We start from the raw sequence: 20,461 nt of genomic DNA, 5'->3' as shown, positions 1-20,461 counted from the left end.
GCTCAAAACTGGTGCTTGATGGGTTTTTTTTCGCTTGCATTCAAGTTAATGGGTTTGGTTGGGTCCACTAGAGGAACCAAGAATGAAACAAGGAGAATGGCGTAGGGTTCTTAAAACTAACCAAAAGAAAACTCATATATTGGCAGGATAATTAGAATGGCATGGCTTCTAAGTTCTTAAAAAAATGAGCTAGAACAACCTTCACATATCGCTAAAAACAATTTCCTCTTGCCGACTCCTATGGATCGCATATTAAACTGATAAGATTAGATACTGCAATTGATCTTAGCCAAAAGGCTTAGAAAGGTATGCCAAGATATTCTTCTTTATGTTGAATTCATGTGACATGCTAATATTAAGACAGAGTCGCAAGCTTGATGTGATCTAAGAAGATTATCAAATATGATGCGGATCATTTGTGATCTAAGAAGATTATCAAATATGATGCGGATCATTTTGGACACTACGGACTCAAAACAAGATTCACCATATTGGAAAATTGAAATGCGTGCTAAATTTTGAAGGCTATAACTTGTCCAAACGATGCCCGATTGAGGTGCTCTTTTTTGTTGTCGAGCCCTATGACATTGCTCCACCTCTCAAGAGTTTGGTGTATTAAGCAATCAAGACTAAATTCTATTATTTGAATCCTATAATAGATTAGTTAAAATATTTTTTTTCGAAAAAGACTTTGATTAGACATATCTTCTGATTCGAAAGAATTAGGAGTGATTGAAAATAAAATCAATGTATGGGGCAAGATCTGCCTCCTATAGAATTTTAGATTTTCATAATTATTTTTACTAGTCTTGTCTGTTTAGAGAAAGTTACATCTTTTTTCAACTAAAATAGGAATTCAGTTTGAATTATGTAACGATGAAACTCACTAGCATAGATAGAGACTATATGTTTGTTATTCATTAATGAAAGAAAAAAAGAACCTAAAGTTTACTTTCCTAATTTTTTTCTACTTTTTCTAAATTTTTTAAAGAAATTCTAGTTAAGTGAGTTAAGATATTTACTTCTTTCACCGTGATCAGATTATCCAATAAAGAATTCAACATCTTTTCGCTTGATTCCTTTCTTATATACTGTAGACAATCAAACTCTATGGATATTTTATTATATTTGTTAATGTTTTTCGAGAACAATTATATTATGTTATGTTGATCCTTTCCGTTGGGCACATCTAACTTATGAACCTCTAAGCTCAGGATTTATGACTATTCCAACAAAGTTCTATAGAACACCATTTGAATCTTCAAAAACCACATAAACTTAATTTAGACAAAACATCTATTTCATGTAGGCGAGTAAAATCGAACATTCTCTAGGATCCTAAGATTGGGGTTCCAAGAAAAATCTCGAGAGTTTTCTTCTTGGCAAAATGGAAATGCACTAGAGGGAAATTCCCAAAACAAGAATCATGGATAAGTTTTTTTTTAGGGAAAACAAGATCGAGAAGACAAGAATGATAAATCACAATACGAACCCAGAATTCTCTCTCTCTCTCTCTCTCTCTCTCTCTCTCTCTCTCTTTGGGACAAGATTGGACCTGAACCCAATCAAATGGCATTGGACTGCACTTCAACTCAGACTTGACGCGGACTGACAAGCCTATTCGTGCCATTATGTTATTGTATAAATGGAATCCATTCAAAGAAGATGTTTGAACTGGTGATCTCATGGCTTGAAAGGAAGAACGCTCCGCCAATTCAACAAACGCTAATTTATGGACATTTGTGGGACTTTCGGAGTGAGCTGCGATGGTAACCACCTCACCTTCACTTTTTTGAACACATGCTTTGACCAATATACCCCGTTGAATGCCGGCCATTGGAAAACTTGCTCATGGCTCTCTTTACGGGGTAAATTTCTGCTGCTCCCAAGCAGGCAAATTTGCATGGTCACAGATCCCTGCAGTGCATGGATTACACTTGTTATTCAAAGATAGATGGCTATCAAATAAAACGATCTTATATATCATATATGATGGGGCACTATCGGTAGCCATCCATCCTTTGATAGCGGTTATCAAAGTGCTACATAGCATTGCGAATCTGGATAAATTACATAACTAAAAAGTCCAAAACATGTGTTGGGACAAATGTGACTCCAATATTTTTTTAAGCCATTTAAAAAGCTATATGTAACTAGTCTACTACAAATACAGTACGCCCTCATCCAAAAAGACTAATTAGAAAATATTATTTATATTTCTAAATTTTGTAAAAGTACATAGAATCTACCAATCGTATATCTGATGTAGGTCTAAACATATTCTTGCATGGGTCCACTTATACCTTCTATTTAAACTAGAACATCTTCTCCAGATTCATATTTATTCAAGTCTTCTAATCTATATTGATTATGAGCTAAACGTGTACCAATATTTGGGTTCCTAGAAGATGACAAATTCGGTGCATGACTTTAAACTTTAAAGAGGGTTCCTATCTCTTTACGGAAAAGAAAAACAACAATTTGTCTCATCAAATCCAAGGACTAATTCAAACGAAGCATTAACCAGCGTGCAAGTTGACCGTAGCATCGGGAGTGCCACCCAGGTGGACTCCACCAAAGTCTCCATCCATGTCCCCTTCTCCACTCCATCCCGGCAAGCACGTTTTGGAAGGACAAATGTTTGGCCCCTTTGGAAACAACTCTACGACAGTGAGGTCTCCTTCCAACAATTTGAAAAAACACATCCCAGAAAGACTCCATTTACCGCAAGAGATATAATATTATATCATAATAATATTTACATGGGTCAATATGCTTCTCTCTCTCCCTCCCTCCCCCTCCTCCTCCTCTCCTCTCTTACAAAAGCAAAAGGTAACCTCTCCCAAGTAACTTTTCCTCATGAAAAGAATCCATGGGTCCTGCTGTCAGTGGAGGCTGGCCTTGGCATCATTTGGCTGGAAATAGTCTCCAAGAAAAAGCCATCCGTCACCTCCAAGTTAGCCCTTGGGTTGCTCAACCCTTGAAGAAAAACACCATCATTCCTTTCATGATTGCCTACCGTAAACATACTACCATCGTATATTTGCTGTTGCTGTTGCTGTTGCTGGCCCTGCGGTTGGTGCTGCAAAGCTTGCCCTTGGAATTGATGCTGGAGGTGTCCAAAAGGCATCACGGTGGCTGCCTGACGAATAGGATCGTTGAAACCAAGCCCAAAACTTGTCATCGGTCCGTTGCCGGGTTGATAGTTTGAGGAATACGTTGCTGAGGGGATGCCGGTGAATTGCTGCACCATTGCCCGGAAATTGGTGGTGTCGGTGTTGAGAAGGGTGGTGGGAGCCCTTCTGGAGGCCCTGGATCGCCGGCGGGCAGACTTCCCCACCCGGCCCTCGATGGCCGGGTGCGAAGCCGGGCTGCTGCTCGATCCGGTGATAGCCGGGCTCGATGTCGTGGTGACCACCGTCGAGTCGGCTCCGACCGACACGCCGCCGGAAACGGCCGGCGTGGCCGCCGGGTGCGGTCCGAGGCCGTGCTGGTAGAGCTGAGCCCACTCGGCCAGGCTTGAGCTCGTGTCGCTGACGTCCATGGATGGGTGGAATGGTGGAGGGGGAGAAGAAGCAGAGGCCGGCCGGGTATATATATAGAGAGAGGATGACCATGGGCTGCTGTCAAAGATGATGATCCTAGATGAAATCTTGGCCGTCGGGCTTTTAGAGGGTTCGGATCAAGGGGCTGCGGGGATGCCGCGTGGGATTTTGAGATTCCCCATGCGTGGGCTTGGCGTGACCTTCTCGTAGGAGCTTAGGTTCGAGGAAGCTTCGTTGATCAATTTCTGTGACGTGGCGGTTTCTGAGTGGTTATGTCATGGGTTGGTGACTGACCTGTGTGAATGGGGATGTGGTGTTGGCTTGGCTTAACTAATAGTCTAAATTCTAACCCTCTCTCTCTATCCAACTTCTTTAATGGTACAAAATGTTATTCCATGCTGCTGATCTACACTTCAACAGCATCAGAGATGGAAGCATTTTTTTTGACTTGGATTCAACAATTAGATATCAGTCATGATTTACTTTCTACCTTTTTAAGAGAAAATGGCCACTTAGCCATGTTTTATTTAACTTTGCTTTAATTTCACATATACTTGTATTTTGTTTCTATACACAAAAGAAAGACTACTGAAAATTCTATTGTTAGCAAAACAAGGAATTGAGGGTTAAATTTTTGTTCGGCAGATCTCCATCATCAAATCACCGCCAACCGGAGGATCGGAAGTTGAGTTGCCTGAGTTTTCATTTGGTGAATCATGGAGGGTTGGACTTCGGAGCTCAAGTCTTATATGTGTGAGTAGAAGATAGAGTTCAATTTCTGTTTGGCTAGGATGACAAGCAGAGGAAAAAATTGTAGGATGGATTAAAGAGGTTGATAGGCCTCCAATCTCTAGGATTTTTGAGATTACCACAATTTACCTTTCAAATAAATTGTGATATTCTGGGCATAAGGTGTAGTTGGAAAATCCAATTCATCTGATGAAGCAAAGGTTCTCTTATCCACATATTTGATTTTTTTTTTTCTCCAAAGAAAAACCTCATACGAGATGTTGTAAACCATAGGACGTCTAAAGATCCTTGCTAAGATTACAGTATATCATGAGAAAAACAAATGAGTTTATCTAACAAAGAGGCTAAGAGATATGTAGGATTTCCACGTCTTTTTTATTAGCGTAAATGAAGCATGGTAGATATAATTCATTTGTGACTAATAAGTTTTTCTTTTTACTCGGTGTTTTTTCTTCTCTACTTCATTTGATATGATATAACTCAAAGTACTTACCCCCTTTGGAACCAAATATAACTGGCAATATAGGAATCTTTATATCCCTTTCATTATACCAGTTTATGCAAAATCTTCTATGAATTTTGTTATGCTAATGTGAATTTTGTTATACTGAAGGATCTTCTTATCCTCGTATATATTGAAGTAGATGCCTATCATATAAATCATTATCAACAATTTCAAACTATCGAACAATTTGTTAAGTATGTCTTAAGTTTACAAGTTTTGAAAGATTGAGTCTACATCACTTTTAGAAAGTTAACTTTGGATATCAGTTCAAGTCCACATCGACTTAAAACACCAGTTTATATTAGCCTAACCCGATTATTCTAGGAATACCCGTTCGAGTCTAAATCGAGTTACTCTCTCTCTATATATCTCTTGTAACCTCAAGAAAAGAGTGCAATTGATTGTCTAAGAGATCGGGTTATTAGGGGCTAGACTTTGTGAAATAATTTTGTGCTCTGTAGTCTCTATTTCTTTTTTTTTATTTTATGGTGAAGCTTTTGTATTGTCTCTGCCCGTGGATGTAGGTTAATAAACTGAAGCACAAAAGTATTGCATGATCTTGTTCTTCTCTTGTTCTTCTCTTTTTTTCTTCTTGTTTCTTTATTCTCTCTACCTATTGCAACATAATTAATATAAATTGAAGCCAACCTCTTTTTTATCCTAAACTTACCTTCTCCCTTCTTCACTTCTCTCTTGTTATGCAATAATATAAACCATCAAAAATTACTTTTTCAATAGATTCTTTCTCCTTTAAAATTCACTTTTCATGGAAAAACATTGAGGAAGCACCATGAAATGTCCTTCTTCATGTTTCATAACTTATGCATACATAGGCTACACACACTTGTTTTGAATTGGGATAGAAACTAAGATGCATTTCAATGAGCTAAATGATTCTCTTCTTAATTATTGGGATGGCTTGTTATCTAGTTTTTTTGGTTCTTCTTACAAATTATAGTGAATGCATGCAATAAGAAAAACCCAAGAAGTCACCAGAAATATATGACAAGTTAGGGGGCATTGAGTTGATGGCACATACATTTGTGACTCTCACTTCATACAACACAGTAAATGCATTTTAAGTATTGCACAAATGCCCTGGAATTTGTATTTTCAGCAAAAAAAAGTTTACCTTTAAATGGCCATTTTGTATGGAAGGAACAGCCTTATGCAAGATTTATTTAAATTGATTGCAAAATGTTGATGTGAGAAAATAATGCCAAATGTTTTCTTATCGTGATTCATTCTTTTTATGAGAACATCTCAACTATTATTTTACCAGAGAAGATAAAATACAGACACGTTTAAATCTGGAAGGGAAAAGGAAGTCCACTTGGTAGTGGATTTCTGAGAGTATGGTCAAAATCCAATACTACAGGTAAGTTGCATCTTTACTTTCTTTTTGCCCCTTTTGAAGAATACATAACTACATGCATGTCAATAGACCATGAATCTTTTTTACAAGCTACAAAATGTTATACTGCTACTGTTGAAATGATGACAGTGGCATTCTCTCATCATAATCTCCTTGGTTATTAACACTTTCTGAATTAAATAGTTTGTAATTATGATAATTCTCACTATATTTGTCAAAAGTTATTTGTTTCACAGCATGAAGATAATCACAACATATCCTCCTAAGACTAGCACTGCAAAGCTACTTGATAACTCAAGTACCACTACACATTCATCTTATCATTTGGTGTCAATAGAGTTGAGCTACCTAAGATACCTGCCCCACCCTATGCTGATTTTGGCATGCATTATTCTCAAGAAACAATAAGGGAATGAACCTCAAGGCTTGAGCTTCTTTATTCCACATCAATGTTTGAAAAGCATGTCCAACATTATATCATCCTTAATGTTAAAAAGACAGATCAGCTTTGGCAGCAACATCCAAAATCATAAAATATTTAAGGCTTGGTCACTAATACAACCTGATGATTCATGAGGACCAATTGCATCAAGTAAAGTCTACTTTGAATTTATACTGTAGCAGTTTTAGCATGATTAGTTCCCAAACAATGCAGTACCTCATGGAACAAGGAAGATCGCCATAAAATAGGGTTGTAATTGATTTGATCAATATAAGGCATTTTCTTAATTGCAAGGATTCCTAAAAGGATAACTTGAATATATTTTGGAGGTTGGCTTGTATGTTAAGTCATGTTTGAAAATCTAAACGAGTCAATCACCGTCTACCTCTCCTTATCCTTTTCTTCTTCTTTTTCTTTTCCCCCTCAAGTTCGGCTACCAACCGAAAGAGTTCTTCAACATGCTTCTATACTTGTGATGTAACTCGATGAAAAACAAGCTAAAAGATAGATGATCTCTCTCTCTCTCTCTCCAAAATATATTAATTTATTAAATAAGTAATTTGCTTGGTGTGTATTATCTAAATCATCTAGTGTATAGCGATAAAAAGTATATTCTAAAAATAAGAAAAAAAGAGGATGCTATAAATTTTTTTAATCACAGGACTGAACTATTAACTCTATTAGTAAAAAAAAATCTTTAATTTTTAGATTTTTTTTTGAAATAAACACTAAAAAAATGGCAAACTAAAAAAATTATTGCATATTTCTTCTTCCGGAGCCGGCCTCATATAACTTTTGTTCCTTTTTTCTCTGGTGAATAATAGGAGGGGAGAGAGAAAACCTCACCCGCATAGCAGTCTTTACTGAGCCCTCCTTCTACCAAATAATGTTTGATATAGGTAGAATTTTTTTTTGCTCTTAGTGCCAGTTGGACCGAATAGCGCTCCATGCATTTCGAATCTAAACCGCGCTGATGAAAATAAATTTTTTTTTTAACTGTGCTATCACCTTGATGGCTAACTTTTGTTCCTCAAAAAGTATACATGCATGTCCAAATTTGCATGGATCCTTCGCTAAGAAGAGTCAACAGCCTTTTCCCACTGCAACAAGCTTAGCCCATCCCGTCCCTTTCCAGTGGAAGGTCCGGTCAAAGTCCGCAACCTAATCAGCTTGATACCTGACCTAAACGCGCACATGCTCCAAAGTTCCAAACCGAATCTCCTCCACATATTTCAAGTGCACGTATACCCAATTCCACACTCGAACACGCCACCATTCTATTCATCCCACGGCCGACCCACGATAATGCTTTAATTTGCGTGCATCGCTCGAAAAATGATGCCAACCGATTCGTCTTATCCATGGAAGCGGTTTAACTAACTTGGTGCCGAGGGGCAGGGAGAGGGGAAGGGGCGGTTCGCGGAAGACGGCGCTGCTTGAGTCTCCCGCACGGCGCCGGCCGTGGGGCCCGCCGCACCGAAACCCGACGAGGCGATGACGTCGGGGATGATGGGAGAAGGAGGGATAAGAGTCAAAGCTATGACCGAGAATTTATTATTATATCTAAAAATATATTTTAATATGTAGTATTCGAGGCTAAGGCAGAGAGGATTATTAAAATATTTAAAAGGCATGGCTTTAGTTAGGGGGTTTTGGTTGGGGTGGATCCCACTCGGTTCTTGACCTTTCCACCCGTGTGCTTGATTAGCGGGCAGGAGGAGCAACCGGATAGCTAAGGTTGTCATACTCGTAGACCTAGTCTGGAAGTATGATAGCATCCGGAATAAGAGAGTTATCCCTCGGTTACTTGGATACCTATTTGGAGAATAGGATAAGAAGTGGGATAGCAGAGTTAGCGGCGGCAGCTGAGGCAGTCGCCTAAGGCCCCATCCCCAAAAAAACTTATCACAGGAAAGACTTCAAAGACAAAATGAAAAAAAAAAAAGGCTCTTCTGTAAGTTTGCCTTAGGTCGGCTCACTGTAGAAAAGACCTCAAAGACAAAATGGCCTTAGGCCCCCAAATACATTGGGCTGCTCCTGAGTTAGCTCTCCTGACCGGAAATAAATGAGAAACATGATATTTTGATCCTGAAATTGTTGATCTCTTAAGAGTTTGGTCAGCCCCGGGATAAGTGGTATTTACTCTAGAATTTTAGTTTGTAGTTATGTGATAAAATGATGGCAGGAATTTAGCTATAAAGCAGAATTGGGTATTGGCTCAACCAAGTTTGCATCGGTTGAGAACCAAATTTGCAGGAATTCAGTTCTAAGAACCGATTTTAAGCATGTGAATCTTGAAGTAGTTTTGAGAACTGATCATAAGCACGCGAGTATCGAGTTGGTTCCAAGAACCGGCTGCAGTTGAGCCAACTGGAAGACTATTTTTTATGTTAGCCAACTTTTCGACATCTACGCTGTGGCACTTCAATATGATGAAGATGGCATAATTGTTCGAGGTTGTTTTCTTATGATTATCAAGTATAGAAGAACGAGTTCATGTTCGTAGGTGGGGGATCATCGACATCTTAATGCAATTACCCTATATTTGCATGGAGTCTTCCATAGAAGCATCCATTAACTCTTTGTATCCTAGTTCTCTAGCATGACGAAGTATTCAATCCTGCATAACCTTGTATGTATTCAAATACCTCTTCATATTATAATCAACTTCATTGGAAGTTTCTCTTATGTTATTGTTATCTTTATTTCTTTTATTCCTTGTGTATTTCTCATGCTGCTAGAAATTGTGAAAATCTTGTTATTGAGGCAAGATCAAATCTACCGAGAGGCCAACGGAGCAGCATATTGAGTAGCCTCTTATATAGCTGATTATTCTGAAAAAACCCTTTAGCTGGGAGAGAAGATTATTTAGTGCATTTCAAAATTTGTTATTTTTTTATTTTTTTTAAATATATTGATACCTATTATGTACGATACATCGATCTGAGAGAAAAAAAAAAGAAAGCAAGACCAAATCCTATCTCGTGATTGAACCCATACTCCTTTATCGATCGCTCTAGGACGAACGACTCCTGGAATCCTATAGGATCGAGGGTTATCCTAGGATTTTGTCATTTTTGAAATGATAAAAGATTGTTTAATTAATAAAAAGTATTCACAAAGCAGAGTGCAATTTTTTCTTTTCATCCCAAGCCAAACATATTCATCTTGCCGTCAGCTATAGTATAATGCGGCATTTCTTTAATTTTATCCCGTTTCCAAACTCCAAACACTAAAAAGCCATAAAAAAAAGGATGGAATCACTAATCCACGATATTTTGGTCAAACCAGCGATAAATGAGAATCAGCAACTCCCTAGTCTCTAGAAACGCAGTTATCCCTACTTCAACTTTATTCCGACTAATCTTGTATCATGTCGATACCGGCTATACCAACCCAGAATAAGTCTCGGAAGTCTTAAACATGCACGCACACCTTCTCCGTATCTCTACCAACTTGTGGTCATGGTCAAAAACTATTTTGGGGCTTTGTGACACCCCTATCTATAAACTATTTTGATCAATCTGGGTTGGTCTGTGTGGATGAAGATCGGTTTCAATTATATCAGACAAAAAAATTGGTTGTCATCCAAGCAATTCCCAAGATTGTTGTTGCCAATTCACAAATAACACTATGGAACACCAATTCTGCACAGAAGAAAAATTTCTTTTGCTATGTGGCATGAGGGGATTGATGTGTGATTTGTTAGAATTAGTGAGATATAAAGGTGTGGTGGAATCCAGAGTTGCCAAGATAGCATTAGGTTAGCTTGAGAAACTTTTTTGTGTGCACTAATGGGTGTCCCAAAAAAATTTCCTTTCTAAAGCACTTATAATGCAGACATCCATGATTGATGTTGTTTGCTGCAAAATCCAGAAGGCATGATTACAGAATAGCTGGGTGCAATTTAGAAGTTGTTGAAGAAATGTTGGTGCTCAACCACAACAAAGATATTGTTGTGTTGAGCTGTTTTGTATTCAATTTAGATTTTTTTTTTTCAGAAAAAAACATAAAATAGGTATTTGGATCTAGTTTGCTGGTGATGCCCGTTCACCTCAGGACGGTAGCTATTGCTAACTTTGAACCTTTCTCATCCTGTTGAGGCAGGATTGTTCAAGTTTGAGTGCATATCTTCAGTCTTTTGAAGTAAGACATGTTTTTAGGGAATCTAATAGAGTTGCGGATTGAATGGTATCATATGTTACTGCTCATATGGGATTAACACTGAGGATGTTTGATTTTCCTTCTCAATTATTGTTAGATATTTTATTTTCTGATTCCCATGGATACATTTACTTTAGATTAGTCTAATGAATTCTGGTTTAAACATCAGCAAGATCTAAGACCTGCGCTATGATCTTTCTTTCAGGGACTTTCTTAACTTATGTTAGGCCGCCAACTCCAGGCTTAAATGCATAAGATAATAGATGCCTCTAATTATGAGTAGCTAGAATGTCATCTCCCATTCATTCAGGGTGAAAATCTAATGGCTAACTACAAGCTTGCTCTACACCATGTGTCAACCATTGCGGCAATATAAAGTATAGGTATCTTCAATTTATTATTGGACATCAGCATGATGTGTTGCTACTCATTGCAACTTGCTTATTTCTATATGGTGCTGAGGACTAACCTGTGATTCCAGGAATAAAATATAATACTGGTTGATAAAATCAATCTGATGGTTTTAACTTTAGGATGGAGGTGATACTTCAAAGGCAAATACTTAAAACTAATTTTGAAATTGCATAAGAGTTTATTTTTTAAAAGCTCGTTAGTTTATATAAATAGAATAATATCTAAAGAGCAAGAAAAAATGCTCATGAAATATATGAATTATAATGGTACCTCCACAAAAGTGCATGCAGACTTATGCCACAATATTAGCCTATAGAAAGAGCTACAACTGCACGGGCCTAAGATCAGCTCCTTTTCCTTTCCGAAGGTAGTTTATGTCCATTGTAAAAATATTGCTAAGTTAAAGCAAAAGATGCAGTGGAATTCTATGCATTTTATGATCAGTTAATCGCATATAATGATATTGCTAAGTTAATTGCATATAACGATATTTATTATCATAATTCACCTTCAACATTTCAATTAGTTATCCCTTTTTCCTATTTTTTTTTTTCCTAAAGCATGTTTCCCAGATCCTGTGGCCTGTTTCTCAACGGCTAGGTACTCCCAGAAGCAAGTATTCAGAAATCTTTTATGACTCAAATTGGATCATTGTAGGCTGGATCACTAGTGGTGTCATGAAAGTGGAGAAAAATGGGAGTCTGAGCTATACAAGCGTACCAATCAGCCTTTATTTCTTGACTCAGTAATTCTCTTCTACCACATAATTTAGTGGTAGGTTTTATACTTCATATGTTATTAATTTGACTCTTTCAGCCTTCTTAATATATTGCCATGGAGCACCTGCAGACTTCTTCAAAATGGCCCATTCTACGTGCCACTTTTGATAAAGTAAATCCTTGGTCTTTGATTCCCAACAGAATTGTTCATTTAATAGAGTAGCATGATCCTTGGTCTTTATTAACAAAGCAATATGATTCTCAACAGTATTGTTTTATTCCTTTCTTTTACATTCACACAACTATGTATAATATATTTCACATCACATAAGGGAGGACCTATGTATATTTTGGCCATTGCCACAAGATGGTGTTGGTGCATCCTTGCAACAACACTTGCTTCTCAGGTTACAGTATTTAAACTAACTTAATGAGCCCATTCATGAACTTCTAAGCAAAGATATTGCTCATATCAACTATATTACGACATGATTTTTGTTTTCACAAATTTAAAGAACAATCGAACAATCAAAGGCACCATTCCTTTTCTAATTAATCAATTCTTTTGGATTCTGAAATTAGTTAATTAATTTAAAAATAATCTAATGCATGCAGGGATACCATGTCGGTTTGGTAGGCTCCTCTTTTAACTCAAGTTGCCATGGCCAGAAATCAAGAACTAGTTCATAACATGTAGAGGGTTGAAATCAGGTTGACAGTTGGTCATAAAAGTCCGCTTAGTCCTTCCAACAAATCTTGGCTTAAACTTTTGTTCCATAGCTGATGCCAATTTGCTTGGATGATAACAGTAATGGCTATAGGAATATTAGTCTATATTTTATAGAGTTTATAACATTTTCATAATGAGCATGAACATGAACATAGGGTGACTTAACCATATTTCTTTCTATACTTCAGCATAGGATGATTTTGTGATGGAGACCAAGATCAGAAGGCAGCATGACTTAAGGATTTCTCTTGGGTTTAGTTTTAGTTTTCAGTTTGCTGTATTTTTCCTTTTTTTTATTTAAGTTAAACTTTTATGGGTCTTATTGAATGTATGCTGAGATTAAATTATCTCAAAGCCCACTGGATAATTAGATGAAGTGGTGAGATGGCATGAATTAATAATATAAGCCATATCAGTTGAAATAGGTCAGTGGTAGTACAATTACTGTAATGATTACTGTTCATGATAGAAACCATGAACAGTAAGTGATGCATTACGAGGGGTATTTTTGGGAGTTAGAAAATGGGTTCTTAGGGTCTTTTGTTTCTTTAAATATGTGAGTCATGTAGGGGACTTTTATGCATCAATTGAAAACAACAAGTTGACACATAGCATCCACCAAAGTTTGAAGATACTGCTGCCTGAAATGAAACATATGCTGATAATTTTTATATCCTTCAGGATGATATCATGGTGGACGAAACTAATTGATGGAAGGAGGGCTGATTCAACGCAAATCATGATTTATTTGACTGAAGAACAATCATTTTTTTTTTTTTTGATGGGATCACATGTCAGCTGCAGTTCAAGTTCTATTTGGAGCATCTTGTGACATCCAATGTGGGGCATTCATGACCAACTTAATCATCAGTTGGTTTGTCAATGAAACTCGAGGCAATTAGTTCTTGCACAGAAGAAGTGAATGATGGAGACAAATATCACAAGGTAGCCTGTCTTAGGGATTCATTTTGGATTTGCTTTTAGTTTTCAATTTGCTATTTTTTTCTTCCGTTTTTTGTTTAATTTAGCTTTAATGGGTCCCAATAAGTGTATAGAAGATAAGATGATTCATCGAGGCCAAGCTCCTATTATCAATTAGAAAGAGATGAAGATATTGGTAGAGGAGAGCATTTCCTGCTCTATTACAAGACTGTCCTACATCACTTCCAGGATAATTGTTCATCTAATAGTACCATCCAACTCAGTTATGAATATTTCGTAGTTATTTTGATAGCTTTTCGCTACTTAAGCATGCTTCAATATTAAATGCCTTTTGTTAGATAGATTATTGGTAGCATCATACGAAGCTCAATGATATTTCTTAAAAAATGATATTATTTACCTTTTTATGCTTCAAGGAAGTTTATCTGAGGAAAAGAATATGATATTCTCTTATATAGAATAAGAATTGTCGACCCCTATGATAGATCTTATATTATTTTGGAACTGTTAGCTTATCACATACAGTATGTATTTCTCTGAAAATTTGGGCTGTATATAAAGTGGTGTTATCCATATTTTGTATCTTACAGATGACTATATATTTGTATACTTATTTCATATGATATGTGAGGGGCCATGGCCTTCTGCAAGTGCACATTTTTGGGTTACTGCAACATTCCAATGCTTGCCTTTTTAAGTTGCATGGCATGAGAATTACAAGACAATTTCCTTGTCCCATTACAATAGCTTCAAATCCTTCTTGTGTAAGATGGGATCACACCCATGGCTATTCTTAACTAGGCATTGTGATTGCAGCAATTATGTGATGACCCATGTTGCTGCACAGATTATTTGACTTTAACACCTTTAATTCAACTTTTGCTTCACATTCTTTACCATCAATCCTCTTTGACACCTTGATTCTGACTTTCGCATAATAGATTCACCTAATCCTCTCTATTATGGTCACAAAAATGCTATCCAAGTACCAAATAACCAGGTTTGCTAGTATATCACAAATCAAGACCTTCATGAGGACTCATTCTACCTCCCACTATAGAGAACAATTTAGCAAGCATTTCTTTATGCTTTTGAGTTGGAGAGAAGTTTTAGAAATTTGATTTGCGCGATTATAACTATATTTCGCATGACCAATATGTATAGTGATTTTCATGTCATAATGTGATGGGATGTGTATGTTTGGCTCTTGCCCCCATCTTGCACCATTTCCATCATTTCAACAATCCAGAAGCTGCTTCTCTAATTACAGCTCTTGAACCACTTTAAGAGTTCATATGCAAAACCCTTGCATATAAATAGTATTCATACTCATGACACAATTCTGTTTCAAATATTTTTTTTCTTCATATTTGAAAAGAATATTGGAACAAAGCAGGTTCTAATGGAACAAAGATCTACTTGCAGTACTGCCGAATGCATGCAGGAATACCATGTCATTGCAATGGTCATGATCTTGAGGCAAGTTTACACATCAAATGATTCTCCTGATTTTTTCCTCACTGTATCTCCGTTTCACATATATTTCACATTCAGACAGTAAACAGAGGGAGTCTGGGAACATATATATTTCATCACTGAGGGTTTTAATTTTTTGGAACTGTTCTCTTTCTTGTTAATGGACAAACCTAGATTTTTCTATAATGATTGATGGAGGAAATATTGGACACCTCAATCTTGGACCAAACCGATCTCGACTACCTCAGTACAAATTGAGGTAGGCAACTTGGGCCTTAGACGAGGAGCAATTCGACCGAGGAGCCAATCGATCGAAGTGAACAACTTTGCCACCGACCAAAGGACCAATCAACACATGCCGACAAGAACAGACAGTCTGGGCAATTGGCCATAATGGCAGCTTTATATTCGATGCGCAACGGTATTATATGCCACCCAAATCCTAGCCGTACTACCGGCCGTTACCTGGAGACTGGTGCACACCACGCCGACCCAGATAATGATAAAATCGACTCTCTTATATAAAAGGGTGATTTGGAAAATCTCAAGTATGCAAGAATAACACAATATGATACTTTCCTTTCACATTATTGCCACTCTATTCTGACTTAGGCATCAGAGGATTCTCTGCCGGAAACTCTTCGACAAGTAGACTTCTTGTGGGCCAATCCAAAGGAGACCAGCTTTTCTAGACCTTGGTTAGCTAGTTCAGGTCGGTCCCCACTAACCTCAAAGTTAGCCGAGCTGCGCTTCGACCTTGGTCCAGGATTCAGCAGTAACATATTGGTGCTAGAGAAAGGGTCCCACCCCTGCTATATCGATATTGATCGAAGGGAGAAACCACCAACATGAGGTCACTAAGAGCCCGTGGTGCATCGCATGCTTCGCAACACCGTGCTTCGACCATCCAAGGGTCATTGCAGAGCCTGGAACCTGCTCCACTGAAACAACCCTCCGCGCTTGTGGGCAATGAGCACTTTAACCTGATCATTGAATAGGTATAGGCGCTGATGGCAGTGGTATAGGGCTTGCAGCAAGTGGCGGCATGACCAAAACCGGTCCACACAGAATCCAGTCAGCCTAGGCACCACTTTCAATCTCCGGCACACTACATGCACTTGGTTAACCACCGCTCTCGAGGTTGAGACTCGAAGCAGCCTCACTAGAGTCAACAAACTCAGCAGAGGAGTCTTGGTCGGGATGGGAAACAACGCACTCCAAACCCCCATTCTAGCAAAGACCCCATTTCGAGCAGCTCGCCTCCTCGCCATGCGGAGCCTCCACCCTAGTGGGATGTCGACCTCGATAGGAGAATTGAGGAGATGGGCTAACAGATTCAGCCCCCAAGGGACAGGCTCCAAGGGTGAGTAACAAGCTCAACTTCTCTTCGAAGCCCTCCATTACCAGGCAGATCATGGAGGAACTGATCTCACCTCGATTCAAAATTGTCAGGTAGAGATGTACGACGACACCTCAGATCCTTTAGATTACCTAGATAGCTTCAATGCTCTTATGATGCTGCACAGTGCCACCGATGCCGCACTTTGTAAGGCCTTCCCCACAACCCTTCGCAAGGTGGCTTGGCCTAGTTCCTAGGGTGTCGGCCCAAATCTGTCCACTTGTTGAGCAGCTTGCCCGCCTCTTCATGGCACACTTCACCTTCAACCGAAGAAGACGCTATGGTTCGAACACACTGCTCGCCATTAAGTAAAAGGAGAAAGAGTCCCTTAGGGACTATGTCAGCTGCTTCAATGCAGCGACTCTGGATGTTCGCGACCTAGATCAGTCGGTCGCAATGTCGGCAATGAAGAGCGGCTTATGGTCATCGCGCTTCCTTTTCTCCTTAGAGAAGCACTTTCCAGCCAACTTCGTCGAAATGTTAGTGCGAGTAGACAAGTATACTATTGTAGAGGAAGCTATGGCATCTCATCACAAGTTTGCTAGCAATAGACCTCCCCGAGGAGACAAGAGGAGGCGTGAGGAGCGAAAACAGTCGAGGAGTTTTTCACCTCGGCGTGAAAGGGGCTCAAGATGAGTCAAAAGCTCCTCTCTGATGTTCGAAAAGTACACCCCTCTCACTATCCCGAGGATCTAGATTTTCATGGAGATCGAGGGTTGACGCTACCTATGCCCTTCGTAGCAAATGAAGGCCTCGACGTTCAAGAGGGACAAAAAGAAGTATTGCCGCTTCCACCGAGACCACGACCATGACACTGAGGAGTGTCTCCAGCTCAAGGATGAGATTGAGGCACTCACCTGATGTGAACGGTTGGACTGATACGTCCACGCTCGGCGTGACTGAAAAGCGCATGCTTCAATCTTTAATCCACCGCCCCTAGAACCGATTGACAATAGTCCTATTGCTGGAGTCATCAACACAATCGATGGCAGCCCCGTTGGGGTCCCAAGCACCTTGGAAAATTGAGCTCGCCAAGAAATTGAAGGCGACAGAGCAGCCGTAGATCCTACACGTAGATGGGTCATCAAGCTTGGGGGCAGCGGGGCTAGACTCTCACTCACCAACCCGAAGGGAGTGATCACAGAGTACACTCTTCGGTTTGAATTCGTGCCCTCAAATAACGAGGCCAAATACGAAGCATTAATAACCGACCTCAAGCTTTTCAAGGAGCTCGAGGTTCAATAACTAAAGATTTTTAGCGACTTACAATTGGTAGTCTGCCAAGTGTGAGGAGAATTTGAGGCTTGGAAGCCATCGATGATCAAATATCTACAAAAGGTAAAAGACATCACCTCAACCTTTTGTAACTTCGACATATATCAAATTTCTCAGATGGAGAATGCAAGGGATGACCTATTATCAAAATTGGCAACCTCAGAGATTGCCGAGCTGACCAAAGCAACCTATCTCAAAATTCTGGAGACACCGAGCATCAACAAGCCTGAGGTCGTGATGAACACCGCCATCGAGCCAAGCTGGATAGTCCCTCTCGTCGTCTTCTTGAAGGACGAAAAAGTGCTTGTAGATCGAGCTGGGGCCTGCTGAATAAAGTGACAAGCCTTCCACTACATCCTCCTCGACGATAAGTTATATCGGAGATCGTTTTAGTTTCTGCTCCTCAGGTGCCTCTATCCATCCAAAGTAAATTATGCGCTTCAAGATGTACACGAGGGCATTTGAGGCAACCACCTAGGGGGTAGATCTCTGGCCTACAAGGTCCTGCGGTAGGGATACTACTAACTGACCCCGCAAAAGAATGCAACCGAGTTCATCAAGAGGTGTAATCGATGTCAATGCTATTCAAACATCCAACGGTGACCAACAGTGCCACTGAAGCCAAATAGCGCCTCTTGCCTATTCGTGCAATGGGGGATCGACATCCTCGGATCTTTTTTGATGGCAACTGGGCCGCACAAGTTTCTTTTTGTAGCAGTCAACTACTTCACCAAATAGGCAAAAGCCAAACTAGTGGCTTGGATTATCAAGGCAAAAGCTCAAGACTTCATCTGGTCAGCCATTAGTTACAGGTTCAAACTCCCCTGGGTCATCATGACAGATAACAGAGTGAGTTTGACAATGCCCGATTCAAAGAGTTCTGCACCAAGGTCGGAATCGACCACCGATTTACTTCAGTGGCACACCCCTAGTCTAACGGAGAGGCCGAAGTGACCAATCAGACAATACCGCAGGAACTAAAGGCGGGACTAGATTGAGCAAAAAGAATGTGGGCCAAAGATCTCCCCAATATCTTGTGGGCATACCGAACAACGTCTCAGTTCTCTACCGGGGAGACACCTTTCAACCTTGCCGTTGGAATGGAGGCAGTAATCTCATTGGAGATCATACTTCCATCGCTTCGGGTGGAAAGCTTCGATGACTCGACAAATTTAGATCAGCTTTAGGCAAACCGCAACCTGCAGGAAAAAATCAGAGAAGCTTAAATCTGCATGGAGGCGTACCAGCAGAAAGCAACTAGATATTTTGAGTCAAGGGTCAAAGGCAAACTCTTCCGACCTGGCGACCTCGTCTTGAGAAAGATTGAAGCATCCCAACCAGAAGAGCTTGAAAAGCTGAGCCCAAATTTGGAAGGCCCATACGGAATAGCCGAAGTTGTACGACTTGCCGGGAGAGTATAGATGGAGCAGTTCGATAGCACTCTGATCCTATAGAGTTGGAACTTTGACAACCTTTGCGTCTATTATTAGTAAGGCTCATTGTAGTCTGAGCTTATTTTCAATAAAAAACATCTTGTTGTGTTTGCCTTTCAGGTCGAATAATTGTAACAACTGTACTCGACTCGGGACACCTCGAAAATACCTAGGCCTCGACCTAAGACTTCTGAGATCAACGATAGTCCGGCAATGCAACCGACTAAAAGGAGACACCTTAGGCTGACCTGGGACCTTCTCAAGCCGAGCTCACTCGAAATCCCTTTGAAGCAAGACTCTAGAGATGGATGACTAACAAAGGAGACACCCCAAGCCGACCAGGGACCTTTTCAAGCCGAGCTCACTTGGAATCCCTCTAGAGCAAGACTTCGGAATTGACCAAGAAAGGAGACACCCCAAGCCGATTTGGGACCTCCTTAAGTTGAACTCACTTGGAATCCCTCTGGAGTAAGACTCCAGAGATGACGAACAAAGGAGACATTTCCTCAAGCCGATCTCACCCGAAATTTGTCTAAAGCAAGACTCTAGAGATGCTCGACAAAGGAGATACCCCTGGCCGACCTGGGACCTCCTCAAGTTGAGCTCACTCAAAATTTCTTTGAAGCAAGACTTCAGATATGACAAACAAAGAAGACAACCCGAGTTGACCTGAGACCTCCTCAAGCCAAGCTCACTCAGAATTTCTCTAGAACTGAAGTTTGGAGAAGGTCAGCAAGAAAGACATCTCGAGCTGACATGGGACCTCCTCAAGTTGAGCTCACTCAAAATTCTTTGGGAGCCAAACTTCAACAAGATCGACCAAGAAGCTGAGCTCCAGACCGAACCTTCCTGGACAAAATTAAATGTAAGGGGAAGAGTTCGGTGTGCAACCCAAACTCAAACAAAAAAATGAACAACAACAAGTAAAGGCCAAAGTCAGGTACTTTGAAAAATTCCTTTACTTTCATTGTTCTTTGGTATATACGTTGACCTCGGCAAAAGGTAAACAAAAAGAGCTACAAGAAAAGGTCGAAGCTTGGGGCAACGACCTAGACTCAAGCAAAGAAAACAAACAACAAGAACAAAAGCTGAAGTCAGATATTTTGAAAAATTATTTATTTTCATTAGTTTTGAACTTTTACACTGACCTTAGCAGAGGCCTAATAAAAAGAAAATACATCAAGGACATTGTATGACAAATTACCATAAAGGACATTGCATAGTATTATACAACAGAGCATAATAAAATATAACATATATTAATACATAAATATATGATATAGTATAATATT

The 20,461-nt window shown here is 39.5% G+C and overlaps 1 protein-coding gene, 1 long non-coding RNA gene and 1 other non-coding gene across 3 annotated transcripts; 1 reads left to right on the top strand and 2 right to left on the bottom strand.

Moving 5' to 3' along the window:
* Nucleotides 1-105: 105 nt before the first annotated feature.
* Nucleotides 106-310, bottom strand: LOC113463249 (U2 spliceosomal RNA). Its single transcript, XR_003387154.2, has one exon. It is a non-coding gene; the product is annotated as a U2 spliceosomal RNA (small nuclear RNA).
* A 2,115-nt stretch (nucleotides 311-2,425) lies between these two features.
* On the bottom strand, nucleotides 2,426-8,556 carry LOC103714971 (uncharacterized). The gene has a single exon (XM_088710390.2). The coding sequence runs from the start codon at nucleotides 3,542-3,544 to the stop codon at nucleotides 2,858-2,860; it is 687 nt and encodes a 228-aa protein (XP_088566516.1). The 5' UTR covers nucleotides 3,545-8,556; the 3' UTR covers nucleotides 2,426-2,857.
* Nucleotides 8,557-9,695: 1,139 nt separating this feature from the next.
* LOC149751368 (uncharacterized) lies at nucleotides 9,696-15,178 on the top strand. Its single transcript, XR_016398302.1, has 3 exons — nucleotides 9,696-12,086; nucleotides 13,326-13,589; nucleotides 15,012-15,178. It is a non-coding gene; the product is annotated as an uncharacterized LOC149751368 (long non-coding RNA).
* Nucleotides 15,179-20,461: the final 5,283 nt, after the last annotated feature.

This window comes from Phoenix dactylifera, chromosome 14, assembly GCF_051530095.1.
Source record: "Phoenix dactylifera cultivar Ajwa chromosome 14, Ajwa_hap1_PhDact_Kaust_v1.1, whole genome shotgun sequence".
Lineage (NCBI taxonomy): Eukaryota > Viridiplantae > Streptophyta > Magnoliopsida > Arecales > Arecaceae > Phoenix > Phoenix dactylifera.
This window is presented reverse-complemented; position numbering and strand designations above follow the sequence as displayed.